The sequence below is a fragment of the Marmota monax genome, unplaced genomic scaffold, assembly GCF_021218885.2.
Source record: "Marmota monax isolate L192 unplaced genomic scaffold, Marmota_monax_Labrador192_F-V1.1 WCK01_AAM20220418_F8-fsc00006, whole genome shotgun sequence".
Taxonomy (NCBI): domain Eukaryota; kingdom Metazoa; phylum Chordata; class Mammalia; order Rodentia; family Sciuridae; genus Marmota; species Marmota monax.
This window is the reverse complement of record NW_026693712.1, coordinates 29707841-29728968: the sequence shown is the minus strand read 5'-3', so window position 1 is coordinate 29728968 and position 21128 is coordinate 29707841. Positions and strand designations below refer to the sequence as shown.

The window sequence follows — 21128 nt, the reverse complement described above, 5'->3', positions numbered from 1 at the left end:
AGCATAATAAAGAATCATAATTATTTTTAAACTAAATGTTATATTTCTATTACATATCATTTTATAATAACTTAAAATAATTTACAAAATAATTAGTTCATATTAAACCCCCCCCACACACACACACACACTTGCCCATCCCCGCACTACTTTGGAAGTAGTCAGAGCTTTTAATTAAAGGGCCCAAATGAAGACAGCAGTTTTCCAAATTATATTCCTCAGAAAATATTCTGAAGAAGTTAATTCATGTGTATGTAGAATAAATATTCTGAAGAAGTTAATTCATGTGTATGTAGAATAAGGGTTCTTGGCTAAGTTTTGGAAACTTTATATTCTACCTGCCTTTAGAGAAGTACAATTACATTAGCCTAAAAGAGTGAAGTTCTGTAAAGAATGCTGTATAACTAGATTTAAAACTTTTTTTTTAAGAAAAAATTTTTCATACATATTAAAAATTACATGTCACTATTCTGAGGGACCTCATTTTAGGAAATGCTCTAGACTACCTTTTTAGATGTAAAGAAGCCAACTAGTAATTGCCATTTTCAGCTCTATGGCATACCTCAGCATGTCAGAATTTCCAGTTTGCAAAGCACTTTCTGTTCTGCAAATGGTGTCCCTAAGAAGAGGGTTTTAAGAGACGGTATTCTGCTTAAGAGATAAGAATCTTGCAATTCTAGTTATATTCTAGAAAAGCAACAAAGTTGTTTTTTGTTTGTTTGTTTGTTTTGTATACCATTCCCTTTTTCTGAGGTGCTGTAAATGTATTTTGCCCAAGCATAAAATAACATCCTATAGTTAATAGACTGGACATCCCTTTTATGTCTTGCAGTTATTCTCTTCCTTTTCCTGGGCCATCACATTTATAATTCTAGAGCACTATTCACTTTCTGTTCTGTCTGAATGGTGTCCCTAATTTCTTCAATGTAGTGACCCTTCCCTTTTCTTCCACTTCTAGTAATGAAGGTCAGTTCTCAATCATTAATAGTGGAAATGTATCTGATGTGAATGTCTTAAAATAGTTCATTTTAGGAATAGCTTTAATTAGGTTTTAATTTCAGATCTTGCATATCCATGTGTCTGATTCTGAGCATTTATAATGCTTCAAATGAAGTAATAGATAAAGTCACAGTCAGGAAAATGAAGTTCATCTCCTTTTATGTTGTGTGTAACCCTAATAGAATAGAAGTACTGTTCCTTCACAATAGATAATCTAAAGAAATTCTAGTGTAGCCCTTTACCTTTATACTTGATGTTTCATTGCTTCCCTGAGATGGGAAATTTAAATCTTAAAACAGAGATTTAAAAAGATTCTGATAATTAAATCAAGACTTAAGGTAGATATCAATGCTATTTAATTTTAGATATTTGCAGTGAATAACTTGAAGGTAATAGCAATAATGACATCTGTTTGCTTAAAAATAGAATTTTAGTGAAATATTTACAAAAAAATAATCTTTTAAGATTTATTATGTGGCATTGGTATTTTATGACAGCTTCATTTTGTGGTTAGTGGATTCAGTAATTAGTATATTAATGAGGTACAGTAATGAGGCAAAGGATATTAGATTTCTTTTTTAGTTGTTTTGTATATCATGGATCTAAATTATAGCCCTGTTCCTCTAATTCTCTACAAGATGAAAAAATAAATTGCTTAATGCAGTTCAAGAATCAGATAAACCTTGTAGTAGATAATATGATTCATTCACATTAACTTGTATTCCCAAGAGCCTTCGGAAATCCATAGGAAGAGAAGGATTCAGAATGGTTAGGGCTTATATCTTCCATGGCTGCATCATCCATAGTATCTGCTTTGATCCATTTTATTTAAGATATCATTTGAGAGAAGTTTATTGTTCAAAGGAAAAAAATGTAGCCATAATTGAAGAAAATCAACTTAGTTTTTTACATTCTTTTTTAATATTAAAGAAAAGAGAATCCTGATTATGAAGGAAGTATCTGAATCTTACATTTTATGGAGTAATGGAAGAATTTATATTTACTAAATGCACCACATTTACATTATTTTAATTCCCTGGGCGCAATAGAGCACACCTTTAATCCCAGTGGCTCAAGAGGCTGAAACAGAAGGATTGTAAGTTCAAAGCCAGCCTGAGCAACTTAGCTAGACTTTAAGCAACTTTAGCAAGACCCTTTCTCTAAATAAAATATTTTAAAATGGGCTGAGGATGTTTCTCAGGGGTTAAGTGCTGCTGGGATCAATCGCCAGTATAAAAAAAAAATTCCTGAATTGCCAAAGAAATAGCCTCATATTCAAAGAACTATTTCTATTTTATTGTGTCTATAACAAGACAGAAGACAATATTAATTCCATTGGTGTTCAAGGTTTTTTCCTCATCTAGGACAAAAATTTCTAAATTTATGGTAAATGAAAGATAACTTAAAATAGTGTTTGATAAAATGGAGTAGGAATACTAATAAGGATAAGTTAGTGATGGAAATTAATTAACAGAAAAAAGATTTTAATAAAAGTGTGGAAGCAGGAAAGAACTAAGTAATGATATAGTGCTTTATATGATGTTTTAGGGACTTTTGTATTACATTATTTTCATTAGTGGCTGCTTTTTCACTATCGGTGACATTTCAACATGGGTCTCAACCACCAGTGCCACATTTGCCATAACTGGTCCACATCTTGATATTCAAAAGCACACTGAGTATTGCTGTCTGGACTTCCCCCTAAACTGCAAAATTGCAAATCTGACTTATAATCTTTTTCCTTTGTTTAGAAGCCAGAACCTTATAACAGTCACCTTGCCACCTGCACACCCACTTTGGGCTGTCCTTCCCTGAAGGATTTCATCCTGAAGAGTTCTCCCTACTTTTCTTTTTTGCACTTCTTAGTCACTCCATCTTTATTAGAAAGTAGGGATATGGAGGATAACTTTAAAATTTCCTCCTCTTTGTGAAGGTAAATCTTAGCTGGGTAATAAAGAAAACAATGTGATTTATTTAACTATTTATATCTAGTTATTTTATTCTTAAATATAATAGTGTAGTAGACCATTGTGTTTGTAAATGAATCATTCTTAAATTCCCATTTATTATTGAGATTTTTTGTCTTAAAAAGTACTGACTCTGTTCCATCAACTTTCTGTCATCCCTTAAGTATATCACTTTCTATCAGGGCAGAACAAAATTAAGTCTGCTGCACTATTCTTGTTGACATTCTTTTGGTGTATACTGTTAAAATGCTTATAATACAAACAGATCAATGATTTGGGTAAGACTATGAGAGAATTGCCTTTTTATGTGAAAGATGATTTCCTGAATTTACTCTCCAAACCTTGCCTTTTATTTTTTCAACATTGTACATATTTTAGAGTCACTAAATTATGTTGTAAAAAAATTTCTGTAATGTTAATGTAGAACTTACAGGAAATTATTAAATTATTATGTTTGTTTAATTTTTTCAGTCTTTTCTGCCTCACGTACCAGTCCAGCAATGAGAAGAAAAGTATCTTTAAATACATACACACCTGCAAAGATCCTCCCAACTCCACCGGCTACCTTAAAGAGTACTAAAGCAAGCAGCAAACCAGGTTAGAAATGTGCCTGTGAGTTTGTGAATTCTGCATAGCAATTAGGGTACTGATAATAGTTTGCTTTTTAAATGTGAAATCTATTTTCAGTATGATAATTGCACTTTTCTAGTGCTTTCTAGAGTAATGATTCTATCCTAAGTTCAAAATATATATAGTCCTGGGGCTGGGGTCCTAGCTCAGTGTTTAGAATGCTTGCCTAGCATGTATGAGACACTGGGTTCAATTCTCAGCACTGTATATAAATAAATAAGTAAAATTAAGGTCCATAGACAACTAAAGAAAATATTTTTTAAAGAAGTCTATACAGTCTGTTAGGTCTGCCCTCTCCTTTTTGTATCTGTTAATCATTTGCCCCTCCCCATGCGTAATTTAATAAAATATATTTCATATTCACACTTCTCTTCAAGCTAATTCATGGACTCTATTCTTTTGCTTTTCTGTTGAGCCTAAGGCATCATTCTATATTTTACAAAAATTTTTATTCTTGTTGCCCTCACTAAAATGGTAGCTTCTATTACTGTATTTTAATTCTCTGTTCTCAGTCTGATGATATAACTACTAAATTCAGCTATATTTTATAAGCATTTTTCTATTTTAACTTGGCACATTTGATTGTAGTGTTGATACTCTGTAAATGCTCTCTTACTTTGATTTGCAAGATATAACTCTATCTTGGTGTTCTTTTCATTTCTCTGATTCAGAAGAGTAATGCTTTATATGATGTACTTTATAGTTGAAACTTTGCTGTTGGATAATTCTTCTTTTTTCTGCTTTTCTAATCCAGTGAAATTCTAACCGTGTTCATTTTTTCTTATCCTTTTTTTTTTGTTTTGTTTTCAGAAATAGCTCCAGTGCTTTTGAAGATATTTTTGTTCTTTTCCTCCTATTAGTCCTTTCAAATATTTTTTTGACTTAAGAATTTGTGCTTAAGAGTCAGGGAACCTACATTAAAATCTCAGCTTTGCTACTTATTAATATAAACTTTTGGTAAGTTATATAACCTCTTGGTACAGCTTTAAAAGTTGTCAGAAGCCAGGCACTGTGATGCGGGCCTATAATCCCAGCAGTTTGGGAGTCTGAGGCAAGAGAATCAAGCCAGCCTCAGCAATTTACCAAAGCCCTAAGTAACTTAGACCCAGTCTCAAAATTTAAAAAGCAGCTAAAGATTTGGCTCAGTGGTTAAGCACCCTTGGGTTCAATCCCCTGTACCAAAAAAATTTAAGAAGTATCAGAAATGAATGCAACAACATAGAAAGTACTTAGTACACATTTTAAGCCCTCACTAAAATGGTAGCTTCTATTACTGTTGTTTTACAGTAGCCAAACTCTTTACTTCTGCCCAAATTCCATTTTTTCTTCTAAGATTCTTAATTCTTTCTCATCCTTCAAGACCTAACAAAACAACCTCTACTGATAATGTATTTATAACTCTGAAAACAAGAACTTCAGTGATACTCTGTACTGCTGATTTGTTCTTTTATACTTGATTATAGCTTACTCAGATTACACGGCCTTATAAATTAGGGTCAATATCTTAAGTAGACTTGAACCTTGTACATTTTAACAGATCAGGATATAAAATTGTAGTTTAAGATACTGAATAATTGTCTTCTTCACTGTAACTATTACTACATAAATATTTTCAGATAATAAAGTTAAAGTGTTGTTATATGAGTTATATTTCACTTTTCAAGCATTAAGCTAACCTTATGTTCCTAAGACAAATTCTACTTGGTCGTGATGTATCACCCAAACTCACACTCACACATCCATGCATACCCCAGAACTGCCACAAAAATGAATTGGAGTTAATTTAATTTTAAGGATTTTTGCATCTGCATTTTTGAAGTATCTTGATCTGTAGTTTTCCTTTTTTTGTGATGTTCTTTTCATATTTTGTTATCAAGGGTAATTCTAGCTTCATAAAATGATTTAAGAAATATTTCTTCCTTTTTTAATTTCTGAATGAGTTTTTGTAAGATTGTTATTTCTTCCTTAAATGTTTGGTAGAATTAATTTTCCATTTCATTTTTATGGCAGTTTTGGTACCTTGTATTTTTCAGGGAATATGTTCATTTTGTCTTCATTGTCAACTTTGATTTTTATGATTCTTTTAATGAATGAGATTATTACCATAACCTGTTGTTAGTCCACTGGTAATTTGTGTTCTCTTTTGTTCTTGATCATTCTTGCAGAAATTTAGCAATATTTTTTACCTTTTCAAGGGACCAACTTTACCTTATTATATGCCTGTTTGTTTTATAATTAAATGATTTCTGCTCTTTATCTACTTCATTCTACTTACTTTGGTTTATTTTTATGCTCTTTTTCTAGTTTCTGGGGTCATTAGCTATTAGATATTTCTTCTCTTGTTATATGAACATTTAAAGCTGTTACGTTTTCTTCTGAGCACTTTAATTGCATTGCCTAAAAGTGGTTATGAAGTCTATTGGTCAACTTCTAATTTGGGTGTTTTTTAGATATCTTTTTACCAGTTTCTTTTTAAATTTCATTTAAGTTACAAAGCATATACTGTATGGTTTCAGTTCTTTAAATGTGAGCTTTCTTTTATGACTTAACATTTGGATTATCTTGTATTAAGTGTACTTTAAAAAATAGTCATTCTATGATTCATTGATTTTAATAGATGTGGTTTATCACTCATTAGATCAAGGTTGTAGATAATGTCAGATGTAGATCTTGGCAGGATGTTGGGACAAGGAAAAGAGGTGTTCTAAGCAATCTCCACTCATAATTGTGGAATTATCTTGTTTTTCTTCAATTTGGTAAATTTTGTCTTCGTATTTTGGAGCTCTGTTAGTAATTGCATACATATTTGATTATTACATCTTTCTAATGTATTTGACTCTTTATTGTAACAAAATTTCTCTTTCATTTCTAGTAATGCTTTATCTTAAAGCTTATTTTATCTGAAATGAATATAGCTATATTCCAGGTGTCCTAGGCTTACTGTATATAATCAGTTTTATATTAGAAGTGTATTTTTGCATACTCATGTATTTGACATTTTAAAACATAGATTTGACATTCTAACAGTATCTGCCTTAAAGTTGCAGTGTTTATAGTTCATTAACATTTAATGTAATTACTAATGTTTGGGTTTAGGTCAACTACTTTATTATATTTTCTGTTTATTCCTTAAAATTTTTATTCCTTTATTCTTTTTTTAATCACTTTTTATAATACCTTTATTTTATTTATTTATGTGGTGCTGAGGATCAAACCCAGTGACTCACACATGCTTGGCAAGCGCTCTACCACTGAGCTACCACCCCAGCCCCTATTCCTTTATTCTTTCCTTTTTATTTTGTATTAATTCAATATTTTTCACAATTGCATTTTAATATATCCATTGGCTTTTTGCTACATTTTTTGTATTATTATTGTTACTATTATTATTTATTCATTTATTTTGGTACTTGTGATTGAACCCATGGGCACTTAGCCACTAAGCCACATCCCCTGCCCTTTTTATTTTTTATTTCGAAACAAAGTCTTGCCAAGTTGATGAGGCTGGCTTTGAACTTGTGATCCTCTTGCCTCATCCTTATGAGCTGCTGGGATTACAGTTGTGCACCATCACCCTGTTTTTTGTATTATTCTTTTATTGATTGTTCTAAATATATATTCTTAACATTTCAAAATCTACTTAGAGTTCAAATGTCCAGGTTCCTTTACCTTCTTCTCCTTCTACCCTTTGTACATTGTTTTCCATATGTTTATGTGTTATTTCTATATATATTATTTATACAGAAATATAATATTACTTGCTTTAAATAGTCATATTTTAAAGAAATGTCATATTTTTTCCACATATTTGCCATGTTTGATACTCTTCATTACTTTCTTGAAATGTTATGTTTCCATCTGGTATCATTTACCTTCAGCATGAAACTCTTTAGCATTTTTTGTACTACCAGCCTGTTGACAGCACATTCTGTTCATTTTACTGTGACTGAAAAATGTCTTTATTCTCCATTCTTGCAAGGTAATTTTGGTGAATAAAGAATTCTGTGTAGAAACTTGTTTTTCTCTGAGCACTTTAAAGATATTGTTCCATTGTCTTCTGGTTCCATTGTTTCTGATACGAAGTTTTAGTTAATCTGAATTGTTCCATGTATGCAGTGCTTAATTTTTCTGTTTGGCTTCTAGTGGTTTCTTTTTCACTTTGGTTTTTGGCAGTTTCCTTGTCTTTCCTTTTCTTTGGTTGTTTGTCTGGTAGTAATCCTGATTGGTGCTGGTATTTACTTGTACGGGCCTTCTCCAGTTTGCCACTAAACCCACCCAAGTTTTATTTTGTTTTGTTTGCAATACCCCCGGGTATTGAACCGGGATGTTACACATGCTAGTCAAACACTCTACCACTGAGCTACAGCCCAGTCCTTTTATTTTTTGAGACAGTGTCTCACTAAGTTGCAGGCTGAGCTCAAACTTGGGATCTGCCTGCCTCAGCCTCCCAGATAGTTGGGATTATAGGCATGTGTCATTGCTCCCAGCACCCAACCAGTTTTTAAGATATTTTATTTAATTTATTTAGTTTGAAACATTTGAGTCTTCTTTATAGTTATTTTGTTTTGGTTTTGCAGAGACATCATGTTAACTTATTTTCCTATGACCTAGAGCATAATTAAATTTGCTACTTTAAAAATCTTGTCTATAAAAGACTTCTCTCAGTATTGGTCTTTATCATTTTGCTCATTCTTGAGGAGATAGACATTTTCATGTTTCTTAGCATAATGACTAATTTTGCATTATAACTTAGACCTTATGAATGATATGTTATAAAACTTTGGATTCTATTATTTCAGTTATGTTCTTCCAAAAAATGTTTTTGTTTGTTTGTTTTATTAAACAAAGAGTTAATTTGAACTCGGATTGCAAAACTTTGTCCCTTGAAGTAGGTGATAGCTCAAATTTCATTTTTCTTTTTTTAACCTACAGGGCAGCTTAGAGCTTACTCTGCTCATGCCATAGATTGATCAGGGTTCATACTTAGAATTACAGTCTCTCCTTGCCTAAGATTTCTCACCTTACTTTCTATCAGCTATGATTCTCATAGTACTTGTTATCTGGTTCTTCATGCTAGTACAATTGGGTTTTATGTTAGATTTTTAGCCATTCTATATGGTATAGACTGGGTCCTTTTCTCAGGCTGAACACTAAAAAGGGGAAATTCATCCCATTGTTTTTTTCTTCTCTTGTAAGTATTGATTATTCTCCAGTAACTCCCTAATTTTATTCGTTCTTCGATGTCTTTTAAGTACTTGTTTTTCACATTTTGCATTGAGTGTATACTTGTTATCTACAGAAATATTAATCAGACAGGAGCATGCCCTCTCAAAGAAGTGTAACTCCACCTAGAATAGCTTTGGATGACTCATTAGACCTTCATGTTGGTTCAGATAAGGAAAAATGTTTCCCAAGCCAAGAATGTTTCTGGTTTTCAAACTTTGAGCTGTATATGTATAGTGATGAAATGAGAGATATAGGAGGAAATAGAATTGTATAGGAGAAATGATGAATTTACTGTTAAGCATGTTAGTTTTATGTTTCCTATCCAATATCTAAAAGAGACTTCCACAAGGCATTTAGATATATATTTAAATATCTGGAACAAAAGGAAAAGTCCTAGACCACAAGTATAAAGTTAAGTCATTAAGTGCAATACATAGTACCTAAAAAATGAGGGCAGTGAATTAGTCTCCCAGGAATAACAGAGTGAAATGAGAAACTTATTTTGTGAACAGGGCCCATTGTTATTTCTTTTCTATACTTTTGTTGAATTCTTAAAAAGTAAAAGGTTAAAAATGCTATATTAAATGTTGATGCTTCATTTACATCACAATGATGACAGTCTATTATTACTCAGCTGTATTATTTAAATGTGGATTGCTTGTTTAAATCTAAACATTAGTTTTTCTCTTTTTGTGTAGCTAACAGTGGACCTTCTAATGCAGTTGTTGCTAATACCTCATCTCGGAAAAAGAGTGTAAATGTAAATAGCACAACAGAAGTGCATGAACACAAAAAAAACACTGGGAAAAAGAAATGAAATCTTAGCAAAAACTGGAACTTCTTATACTTAGAAAAGTCACTTGTTGTATAGAAAAAGAAATGTCATAAGCCTTGACTGAAAGCTATCAAAGCAAGTAATTTATGTTTTTTCTTAAACATCTCTGTATTTGTTTAAAAATGTTTTAAATCTAGAGTTCTTTGTTTATATTTAGGTAAGGTATTTTTGTTATGAACTGGGAATGTTTAAAATAATGTTTATTAGCATTCTGTGAGTAGCAAAAATTGTCATAAATGTCTGTTGTTATTAATATGATGTTTACCATGTGCCTGTGGTAAAGAAAAAGAACATAAAAGCTCAGCTGGCCTGTACCAAAGTAAAGAGTCTGATGAGTGGCCTCTGTCCATACTTGTGTTCTCACTGAATTACATGTTAGTGTAAAAAAAAAAAAAACTTGGGTTGAAATTTGACAGACAAGATTACATGTTGGAACTTTTTGAAGAATGTATTTCCAAAGAGATCGCATTGATCATTTACATTAGAAATTTTCTCTTAATTGTTAGTGACATATATGCTGACATATATATTGACTGGAGTATTAACACGTGGGATATTTTTTCAAGCTGTGCTTTGAATTTTTTATTATGTTATTTAAAATGTTACAATACATATACAATTGGGAGAATTTCATCTTTATGCACATAAGTTTTTATATTAATTTGTAGAAACTATTTTCTTTATGTATGTCCTTACCATAAAAGATGCTTTGTTCATCAAGAAAATTTCTGTTTTATATACTGGCAGGAAAGGCAACTTTAGATTTTCTTTTCAAGATCTATAGCTGAGAAATTTATAAGTATTATGCTTATTTTGAAATTATTTTTAAAACTAAAGAGCTCAAGAATAGAAATTCTCAATGTTAAATTGAATTGTATTAAGTTAGTAGGTATTATGAACAGAGTCTCTTTTTTATCATTTCCATTCATATGTTGGTTGTACCTGTGGATGTCACTGAGAAAGTTTAAAGATTGCACATTTGAAATAAATGCTCTTTACAAATAGTTAGATTTTAAAGGGAAAATGAGATCATCGTGCTGTGATTTTACCTAGGATGTGAGAAAAAATTATTATCCTTGGTGCTTTTTTCCCTTGCTGCACAAATAATTGTGAACTATTTTAAGTGACTTAAACTGTAAACCAAACAGTACAACCTGCTAAGACAACTCTGCATTGCAAGTTATGTAACTAAGATTGCTAAAGCTTTAGATGAAAGCTAAAGAATTGTTGGATTCTCATTGTATGAATACAGTAATTATAACCTTTCAGAAGAGATTGTTCTAACCTGAAAACATTATCTATGAACTGAATTTTAGAAAATAAGTACCAAATGCAAAAATTGTGAATCTATTGAAGTTAATAAGTTCATATACTCCACATGAATGTAAGTGTGTTATATGGAGATTTGTTTTGTAAACAGTTGAACGTACCTAAGTTTTCTGTATGTGAAAATGTGGTTAATGTGCTTATTACGGGGATAAGTAAACTTTCATTTTTTAAATGGAATTGATTTAAAATATTTTCTTTCCCAAATCTGAGAATGCCTTAACTGGTAAATTATTTTTTATTTTTGTTCTTTATCTCTTTCTCTTTAGCTTTTAAGATAGGAAGAATGAGGGAAACTTTTTCTTTTTTTAAAATTGCATTTGTTTTGTTTTAGTTTTATTTTGTTTTTTAATATTTTTTTTTAGTTGTAGATAGACACAATACCTTTGGGTTTTATTTATTTATTTTTAAATAAAGGATCAAACCCAGTGTCTCACAACGTGCTAGTTGATCACTCTACCATCAAGCCATAATCCCACCTTGTATTTGTTTTTTTAGTTATACATGACAGTATAATCTATTTTGATATAGTTACACAAGCACAGAATATATCTTACTGTAATTAGGATCCCAGTCTTGTGAATGTACACGATGTTGAGATTTACCGTGATGTATTCATGTATGTACATAGCAAAGTTATGTCAGATTCATTGCACTGTCGTTCTTATTTCTGTCCCCGCTCCGTTCCCTTCATTCCCCTTTGTCTAAACCACTAAACTTTCAATATTAAATAACACTAAGATATTAAATGAAATGTATATATACATACATATATATATATTACATACATGTTTACATATATATATATATATATATATATATATATATATACATATATATATATAATGTATGTTTGCTTTTGGGTATGCTTTCTAATTTCATTGCTTTTTTATCTTTAACTATTTTTCATTGGCAAGTAAGAAAACTCCAACTGGAACTGGATTAAACCATAAGAAGATTTATTATTATACATTTCTGAATATCCAAAGGTGGTGTTGGCTTCAGCCATAATGTCCTCATGGGTTAGGTTGTCCGTCTCTCTCTTTACTCCAGCATAGAGTAAACTTAATTCCAGAGTTATTTACCCTTGTGTTCACAGGGTAGCTGTCAGTGCCAGTCAAGGCCTACATATTTCCTTGTTTGTAATCATTGCAACAAAAATTGAGGGCAATTCTCCCCGACCATAGACTATTAAATCATTCACTTTGATATGATTGGGACATCTTGGTCATTTTTAGACCCCTGAATGAAGAACATTCAAGGATAATTCCATGAACTTATTGACCCTGGAGTTGGTGATTGGGTCAGTTCCCCCACAAAGCCTCAGCTTTCTTTTTTTTTTTTTTTATTTATTTTATTTTTTTTAATTTTTATTGTGGGTTGTTCAAAACATTACAAATTTCTTGACATATCATATTCCACACTGTGATTCAAGTGGGTTATGAACTCCCACCTTCACCCCATACACAGATTGCAGAATCACATCAGTTACACATCCATTGATTTACAAATTGCCATACTAGTGTCTGTTGTGCTCCGCTGCCTTTCCCATCCTCCACCCTCCCCCCTCCCCACCTCTCCCCTCCCCTCCCCTCCTCTCTCTCTACCCCCTCCACTGTATAACCCTGAGGGTCTCCTTCCATTACCGTGCAATTTACCTTCTCTCTCCCTTTCCCTCCCACCTCTCATCCCTGTTAAATGTTAATCTTCTTCTCCTGCTCTTCGTCCCTACTCTGTTCTTAGTTACTCTCCATATATCAAAGAAGACATTTGGCATTTGTTTTTTAGGGATTGGCTAGCTTCACTTAGAATAATCTGCTCTAATGCCATCCATTTCCCTGTAAATTCTATGATTTTGTCATTTTTTAATGCAGAGTAATACTCCATTGTGTATAAATGCCACATTTTTTTTATCCATTTATCTATTGAAGGGCATCTAGGTTGGTTCCACAGTCTTGCTATTGTGAACTGTGCTGCTATGAACATCGATGTAGCAGTGTCCCTGTAGCATGCTCTTTTTAGGTCTTTAGGGAATAGACCAAGAAGGGGAATAGCTGGGTCAAATGGTGGCTCCATTCCCAGCTTTCCAAGAAATCTCCATACTGCTTTCCAAATTGGCTGCACCAATCTGCAGTCCCACCAGCAATGTACAAGTGTACCTTTTTCCCCACATCCTCGCCAGCACTTGTTGTTGTTTGACTTCCTAATGGCTGCCAATCTTACTGGAGTGACATGGTATCTTAGGGTGGTTTTGATTTGCATTTCTCTGACAGCTAGAGATGGTGAGCATTTTTTCATGTACTTGTTGATTGACTGTATGTCCTCCTCTGTGAAGTGTCTGTTCAGGTCCTTGGCCCATTTGTTGATTGGGTTGTTTGTTCTCTTATTGTCTAATTTTTTGAGTTCTTTGTATACTCTGGATATTAGGGCTCTATCTGAAGTGTGAGGAGTAAAGATTTGTTCCCAGGGTGTAGGCTCCCTATTTACCTCTCTTATTGTTTCTTTTGCTGAGAAAAAACTTTTTAGTTTGAGTAAGTCCCATTTGTTGATTCTAGTTATTAACTTTTGTGCTATGGGTGTCCTATTGAGGAATTTGGAGCCCGACCCCACCGAATGTAGATCGTAGCCAACTTTTTCTTCTATCAGACGGCGCGTCTCTGATTTGATATCAAGCTCCTTGATCCATTTTGAATTCACTTTTGTGCATGGCGAGAGAAAGGGATTCAGTTTCATTTTGTTGCATATGGATTTCCAGTTTTCCCAGCACCATTTGTTGAAGATGCTATCCTTCCTCCATTGCATGCTTTTAGCCCCTTTAACAAATATAAGATAGTTGTAGTTTTGTGGATTGGTTTCTGTGTCCTCTATTCTGTACCATTGGTCCACCCGCCTGTTTTGGTACCAGTACCATGCTGTTTTTGTTACTATTGCTCTGTAGTATAGTTTGAAGTCTGGTATCGCTATACCGCCTGATTCACACTTCCTGCTTAGCATTGTTTTTGCTATTCTGGGTCTTTTATTTTTCCATATGAATTTCATGATTGCTTTCTCTATTTCTACAAGAAATGCCGTTGGGATTTTGATTGGCATTGCATTAAACCTATAGAGAACTTTTGGTAATATGGCCATTTTGATGATGTTAGTTCTGCCTATCCATGAACAGGGTATATTTTTCCATCTTCTAAGATCTTCTTCTATTTCTCTCTTTAGGGTTCTGTAGTTTTCATTGTATAAGTCTTTCACCTCTTTTGTTAGGTTGATTCCCAAGTATTTTATTTTTTTTGAAGATATTGTGAATGGAGTGGTTGTCCTCATTTCCGTTTCAGAGGATTTGTCGCTGATATACAGGAATGCCTTTGATTTATGCGTGTTGATTTTAAATCCTGCCACTTTGCTGAATTCATTTATTAGCTCTAATAGTTTCTTTGTAGAGCCTTTTGGGTCTGCTAGGTATAGAATCATATCATCTGCAAATAGTGATAATTTAAGTTCTTCTTTTCCTATTTTTATGCCTTTAATTTCTTTCGTCTGTCTAATTGCTCTGGCCAGCGTTTCGAGAACTATGTTGAACAGAAGTGGAGAGACAGGGCATCCCTGTCTTGTTCCAGATTTTAGAGGGAATGCCTTCAGTTTTTCTCCATTCAGAATGATGCTAGCCTGAGGCTTAGCATAGATTGCTTTTACAATATTGAGGTATGTTCCTGTTATCCCTAGTTTTTCTAGAGTTTTGAACATAAAGGGATGCTGTACTTTGTCGAATGCTTTTTCCGCATCTATCGAGATGATCATATGGTTCTTATTTTTAAGTCTATTGATGTGGTGAATAACATTTATTGATTTCCGTATATTGAACCAGCCTTGCATCCCAGGGATGAATCCTACTTGATCATGGTGTACAATTTTTTGATATGTTTTTGTATCTGATTCGCCAGAATTTTATTGAGGATTTTTGCATCTAGGCTCATTAGAGATATTGGTCTGTAGTTTTCTTTCTTTGAAGTGTCTTTGTCTGGTTTAGGTATCAGGGTGATGTTGGCCTCGTAGAATGAATTTGGAAGTTCTCCCTCCTTTTCTATTTCCTGAAGTAGCTTGAAAAGTATTGGTATTAGTTCTTCTTTAAAGGTTTTGTAAAATTCTGCTGTATACCCATCCGGTCCTGGGCTTTTCTTAGTTGGTAGTCTTTTGATGGTTTCTTCTATTTCCTCAATTGATATTGGTCTGTTTAGGTTTTCTATATCCTCCTGACTCAATCTGGGCAGATCATATGACTTAAGAAATTTATCTATGCCTTCACTATCTTCTAATTTATTGGAGTATAAGGATTCAAAATAGTTTTTGATTATCTTCTGTATTTCTGAAGTGTCTGTTGTGATATTGCCTTTTTCATCCCGTAAGCTAGTAATTTGAGTTCTCTCTCTCCTTCTCTTTGCTAGCATCGCTAAGGGTCTGTCGATTTTGTTTATTTTTTCAAAGAACCAACTTTTAGTTTTGTCAATTTTTTCAATTGTTTCTTTTGTTTCGATTTCATTAATTTCAGCTCTGATTTTAATTATTTCTTGCCTTCTACTTCTTTTGCTGTTGTTTTGCTCTTCTTTTTCAAGGATTTTGAGATGAAGTATGAGATCATTTATTTGTTGGTTTTTTCTTTTCTTAAGGAATGAACTCCAAGCAATGAATTTTCCTCTTAGAACTGCTTTCAATGTGTCCCATAGATTCCGATATGTTGTGTCTGTGTTTTCATTTATCTCTAAGAATTTTTAAATTTCCTCCTTGATGTCTTCTATAACCCATTGATCATTCAGTAACCTATTGTTCATTCTCCAAGTGATGTATGCTTTTTCCTTCCTTCTTTTATCGTTGATTTTCAGTTTCATTCCATTATGATCAGATAAGATGCATGGTATTATCTCTACTCCTTTATATTGTCTAAGAGTTGCCCTGTGACATAATATATGATCTATTTTTGAGAAGGATCCATGTGCTGCTGAGAAAAAAGTGTAACTGCTTGATGTTGGGTGGTATACTCTATATATGTCAATTAGGTCTAGGTTATTAATAGTGTTATTGAGTTCTATAGTTTCCTTATTCAACTTTTGTTTGGAAGATCTGTCCAGTGGCGAGAGAGGTGTGTTGAAGTCTCCCATGATTATGGTGTGGTGGTCTATTAGACTCTTGAACTTGAGAAGAGTTTGTTTGACAAACATAGCTGCACCATTGTTTGGGGCATAAATATTTATGATTGTTATGTCTTGTTGGTGTATGGTTCCCTTAAGCAGTATGTAGTGTCCCTCTTTATCTCTTTTGATTAACTTTGGCTTGAAATCTATTTTATTTGATATGATTATGGACACGCCTGCTTGTTTCCGAAGTCCATATGAGTGATATGATTTTTCCCAACCTTTCACCTTCAGCCTATGTATGTCTTTTCCTATCAAATGTGTCTCCTGTAGGCAGCATATTGTTGGGTCTTGTTTTGTGATCCATTCTACCAGCCTGTGTCTCTTAATTGGTGAGTTTAAGCCATTAACATTTAGGGTTATTATTGAGATATGGGTTGTTCTTCCAGCCATATTTGTTTATTTCTGTTACTAAACATTGTTTGTTTTCCTCTTTGATTATTCCCCCCCCCTTTACTGTCCTACCTCCCACTGTTGGTTTTCATTGTTATTTTCCATTTCCTCTTCCTGTAATGCTTTGGCGAGGATGTTTTGAAGAGATGGTTTTCTAGCTGCGAATTCTTTAAACTTTTGTTTATCGTGGAAGGTTTTAATTTCATCCTCCATCCTGAAGCTTAATTTCGCTGGATACACAATTCTTGGTTGGAACCCATTTTCTTTCAGTGTTTGAAATATGTTATTCCAGGATCTTCTAGCTTTCAGAGTCTGTGTTGAAAGATCAGCTGTTATCCTGATTGGCTTACCCCTAAATGTAATCTGCTTCCTTTCTCTTGTAGCTTTTAAAATTCTCTCCTTATTCTGTATGTTGGGCATCTTCATTATAATGTGTCTAGGTGTGGATCTCTTATGATTTTGCACATTCGGCGTCCTGTAGGCTTCTAGGATTTGGGATTCTGTCTCATTCTTCAAGTCTGGGAGGTTTTCTTGTATTATTTCATTGAATAGACTGCTCATTCCTTTGGTTTGGAGCTCTGTACCTTCCTGTATCCCAATGACTCTTAAGTTTGGTCTCTTAATGTTATCCCATATTTCTTGGATGTTCTGCTCATGGTTTCTTGACAGTCTTGCTGAGCTGTCTATGTTCTTTTCCAGTTGAAATACTTTGTCTTCATTGTCTGATGTTCTATCTTCTAAGTGTTCTACTCTGCTGGTAGTATTCTCCATTGAGTTTTTAAGTTGGTTTATTGCTTCCTGCATTTCTAGGATTTCTGATTGCTTGTTTTTTATAACCTCTATCTCCCTGTATAGTTGATCCTTTGCTTCCTGGATTTGTTTGCGTAATTCGTTGTCGAAGTGATCTTTCATTGTCTGATTTTGCTGTTTAATGTCTTCCTTGATACTCCAGATCATCTGAAGCATGTATATCCTGAATTCTTTATCTGACATTCCATCTGCTGCAGCTGTTACCTCTTCTAAAGTTGCGTTGACCTGCATTGCTTGTGGTCCTTTCTTTCCTTGTCTTTTCATACTGCTTGTGTATCTTTCCTGCAGGCGCGGGCGGCGGCTCTGCTCTCTCCTTATTCCAATTGGGGTGTCGTGGCTACCACGCCGGCAGGTCACTGGGCCTGTTCTGGGCGCTGGCGGCGGCTCTGTTCTGCCCCTACTCCAATTGGGGTGACGAGTGTACCACGCCGGCAGGCCACCGGGCCTGATCCGCCGGTCGGTTGCAGGTTTGCCTACCCTGCAGGCGCGGGCAGCGGCTCTACTCTGCCCCTACTCCAAATGGGGTGACGTGTCTGTCGTACCGGCAGGCCACTGGGCCTGTCCCGCTGGTGGGTCGCAGATCTGCCCACCTTTCGGGCACGGGTGGAGGCTCTGCTCTGCCCCTACTCCAATTGGGATGTCGTGACTACCCCGCCTGCAGGACGCTGGGCCTGTTCCTGGCACGGGAGGCGACTCTGCTCTGTCACTACTCCAATTAGGGTGGTGTTTGTACCATGCTGGCAGGCTCCTGGGCCTGATCCACCGGTCTGTTGTAGGTCTGCCTACCTTGAAGGCGCGGGCGGCGGATCTGCCCTGCCCCTCCTACCACGCCTGCAGACCCCTGGGCCTGATCTGCAGGTTGATCACTGGTCTGCTCACCCTGCGGGCATGGGTGGCGGTTCCGCTCCGCCCCCACTCCAATTGGGGTCACGTGACCACCACACCGGCAGGGCCTGATCCGGGCGTGGGAGAAGGATCTGCTCTGCCCCTCCTCGAGTTGGGGTGACGTGTGTACCACACTGGCAGGCCACTGGGCCTGACCCGCCAGGCTGTCACAGGTCTGTTTACCTTGCAAGCGCGAAGGGCGGCTCTGCCCTGCCCCTCCTACCACGCCCATGTACTACTGGGTCGCGGGTCTGCCCACCTGGCGGGTGTGGGTGGCGGCTCCGCTCCGCCCCCTCTCCAATTGGGGTCACGCGGTCACCACGCTGGCGAGCCGCTGGGCCTGCTCCGGGCGCTGGCGGCGGCCCGGCTCCTTCCCTCTGGCTCGAGGACAAATTGAGGAGACTCGGGTGACTGAGCCTCACCCCCCCTACCAGGAGACCAACTGCTTATGTCACCGCTGGTATTGATGAAGATCTCTCCTCCACCGCTTTCTGCTGACATCAGATCTCTGCCATGTTGGTATCCTATGCGAATGGCAGCATTTCGTTCCCCTTGCCGGGCAACCCAAGCAACGGGTGAGTCCTGACCGGCCCTCAGCAGGACCCGGACCGAGACGCAGTTTCCGCGGGCTCCTAGCCCCGGTCCAGGGAAGTTCCGGGAGCCGGAACTCGGCTGCTCCGTGCTCGGTGTAAGCTCCTATAAGTGTAAGCTCCAAGAAGCAGTCCCCGCGGGCTCAGTTCCGGGAGCCGGAATTCGGCTGCTTAGTGCTTGGTGTATGCTCTGATAGTAGCAGGGTCCAAGAAGCAGCCTCCGCGGGCTCCGCAGCCCTGAGCCAGGGCGGTTCCGGGACGGTTCCGGGAGCCAGAACTCGGCCGCCCCGCACTCGGTGTTCGCTCCGATAAGATCAGATTCTAAGAAGCACCCAGGCGCTGAACCCTAGCAATCTGTCTGCAAGCCGCAGGCGAATTGCAGCCTGAAATTACCTGTTCTATGGCTGAATGAGCTGCAGTCAGTCGAAAACAGGTATGGTGACCTCAGTTTACCAACATGGTGGCTGCTGGCCTCCTCTGTGGTCTGACCAGTGTGGAGAACCGAGATGGACCGCTTCCTTCCCCCGTCTCGAACCCAGAATCCAGCCCTGAGTGCGGTGCTTGCGCGGCTGGCAGAAACTGCAGCACTGTAACCCTGCGTCTCTATCCCAGCGTGCGTTGCAGACTCTAGCCGCGGGGCGATTTGCTGAATAAGCAGTGTTACCCTCCGTGCGACAAACCTCTCGCGTTTGAGTCCCCGTAGCCAATCCTCGTGCGATGGAAATCCTTCCTCCAGGTTCCGGTGCACCCCACTATTGCTGGAAATTTCTAACAAGATATCCTTTAGCCGTCCTGACTTGTCATACTCCCACACAGTGAAGCAGCACACGGGGATAATGCACTCCCCTCGCCGCCATCTTCCTTCTCTCCTCAGCTTTCTTTAATATTTTGAATCAGATAATTCATCTTGAGAGGCTGTTCTGTGCATTGGAAGGTGTTTACCAGCATCTCTACCAAACTGTGAGGTGTTGAGGTGGTTCCTTTAGACAGTGAAGCCAAAATGAGAGTAATGATCAAGATTTTATTTATGTACCGTGATAATGTTAGCTAGAGACCAAAAAGGAAAGTAGTATCAACTCCTCCTGTCACATTCTCCCCCACCCAGTAAACTAGCATGGGACACAAGTCAATTAGATGATCATGCAGTACAGACAAGAAGAATTGAGTCATTGCTGAGGAGTGATGAACAAAGGTCCCTACCATTTTGTGGCCTTGTGGGGTGAGGTGGGAATGCTGGCAGTAGAACAGAATTAGATCCCAATGCAGAAAAGGATCTCAGTAAAGGACCCTGATAAGGAGACCTCAGAAAGAAGGTGCTTAGGCTGGGATCCAGGGAGGCGGGAGGTATGATCTAACCCAAGCAAAACCAGCTCAGGCAGTCCTGTGTCATTGACTGCTACTCTCCCAGACTGGCATGTGCTAGTTGTCCTCTAAAGCAAGCAGCTTTCCCCCATCAAAGACTAACAAGCAAAACCTTTGTAATTACCTATAGTTGCTCCTGAAAGATCACACAAGATTTTGGACAGGAGCTGTCTCTTCACCCTAGCCTCTATCCTATAGGCCAGTTGCATCCCCCCAAATTGTGTCAGTCAAAAATGTCTCCACGTTACCAAATGTCTCCTAGAGGACAGATTTGCTCCTAGTTAAGAACCACTGCCCTAAAGTATATGATCCTGTGGAGGAAAGAAGGATATATAAACTAAAATAAGTGTTCTGATAGAAAGAGAGATAGAGGAAAGATACTGGGTAAGTAAACTAGTGATCAGCACTATGAACTACAATTTAATATATTATCCATGTTTGCTGTAGTTTGCTTATTCTACTTGTGGCTTTCTTCTTGACTATAACTTTGAATTATGTGTTTGATTTAGGTGTTTTCTGTTGACTCCCTGCTATAAGTAATATATAATTGGTATATCTTCTACTTTTACTCTACTGCACACAGTTTATTATATTATTCCCTTGCTATTTCTTGTGTTTGCCATTATACCTGCAAATATTTTCATATTACATATGTTTTTATTATTGTTTGTTTTGCAGTACTGGGAGTCAAACCCAAGGCCTTGCACATGCTAGACAAGTACTCTACCACTGAGCTATACCCCCAGCCCTATGTTTATACTTTAAAATGTTGTATTTTCAGACATGAGTTATCAAGATGACAGAATTATTTCACCTTATCTCTGTGACTTTTTAAAAATTTTGCCTGCTCTATTTTTTTTTTTTTTTACAATATAGCCTTATTTCTGGATGGCATTGTTTTTTCTTTTCCATTTCTTTTCTGAGTTCT

General features: G+C 36.4%; 1 protein-coding gene across 47 annotated transcripts in view; it reads left to right on the top strand.

Annotated features, from left to right (window-relative positions):
• Ppip5k2 (diphosphoinositol pentakisphosphate kinase 2) overlaps positions 1 to 21128 on the top strand; it is a 133073-nt gene that overhangs the window by 77384 nt on the left and 34561 nt on the right. For 32 of the 47 annotated variants that reach the window (XR_009228312.1, XR_009228311.1, XM_058584326.1 and 29 more), the window contains one exon: positions 3438 to 3563. Coding sequence is in view for 45 of the 47 variants with exons in the window: in XM_058584326.1 (XP_058440309.1) it covers positions 3438 to 3563 (126 nt within the window). In the remaining 2 variants the exon portion in view is untranslated. Of the gene's footprint in view, positions 1 to 3437; positions 3564 to 9520; positions 11164 to 21128 lie in introns of those variants that run through there. The other 15 variants (XM_046460018.2, XM_046460009.2, XM_046460011.2 and 12 more) reach the window with 1 other exon arrangement.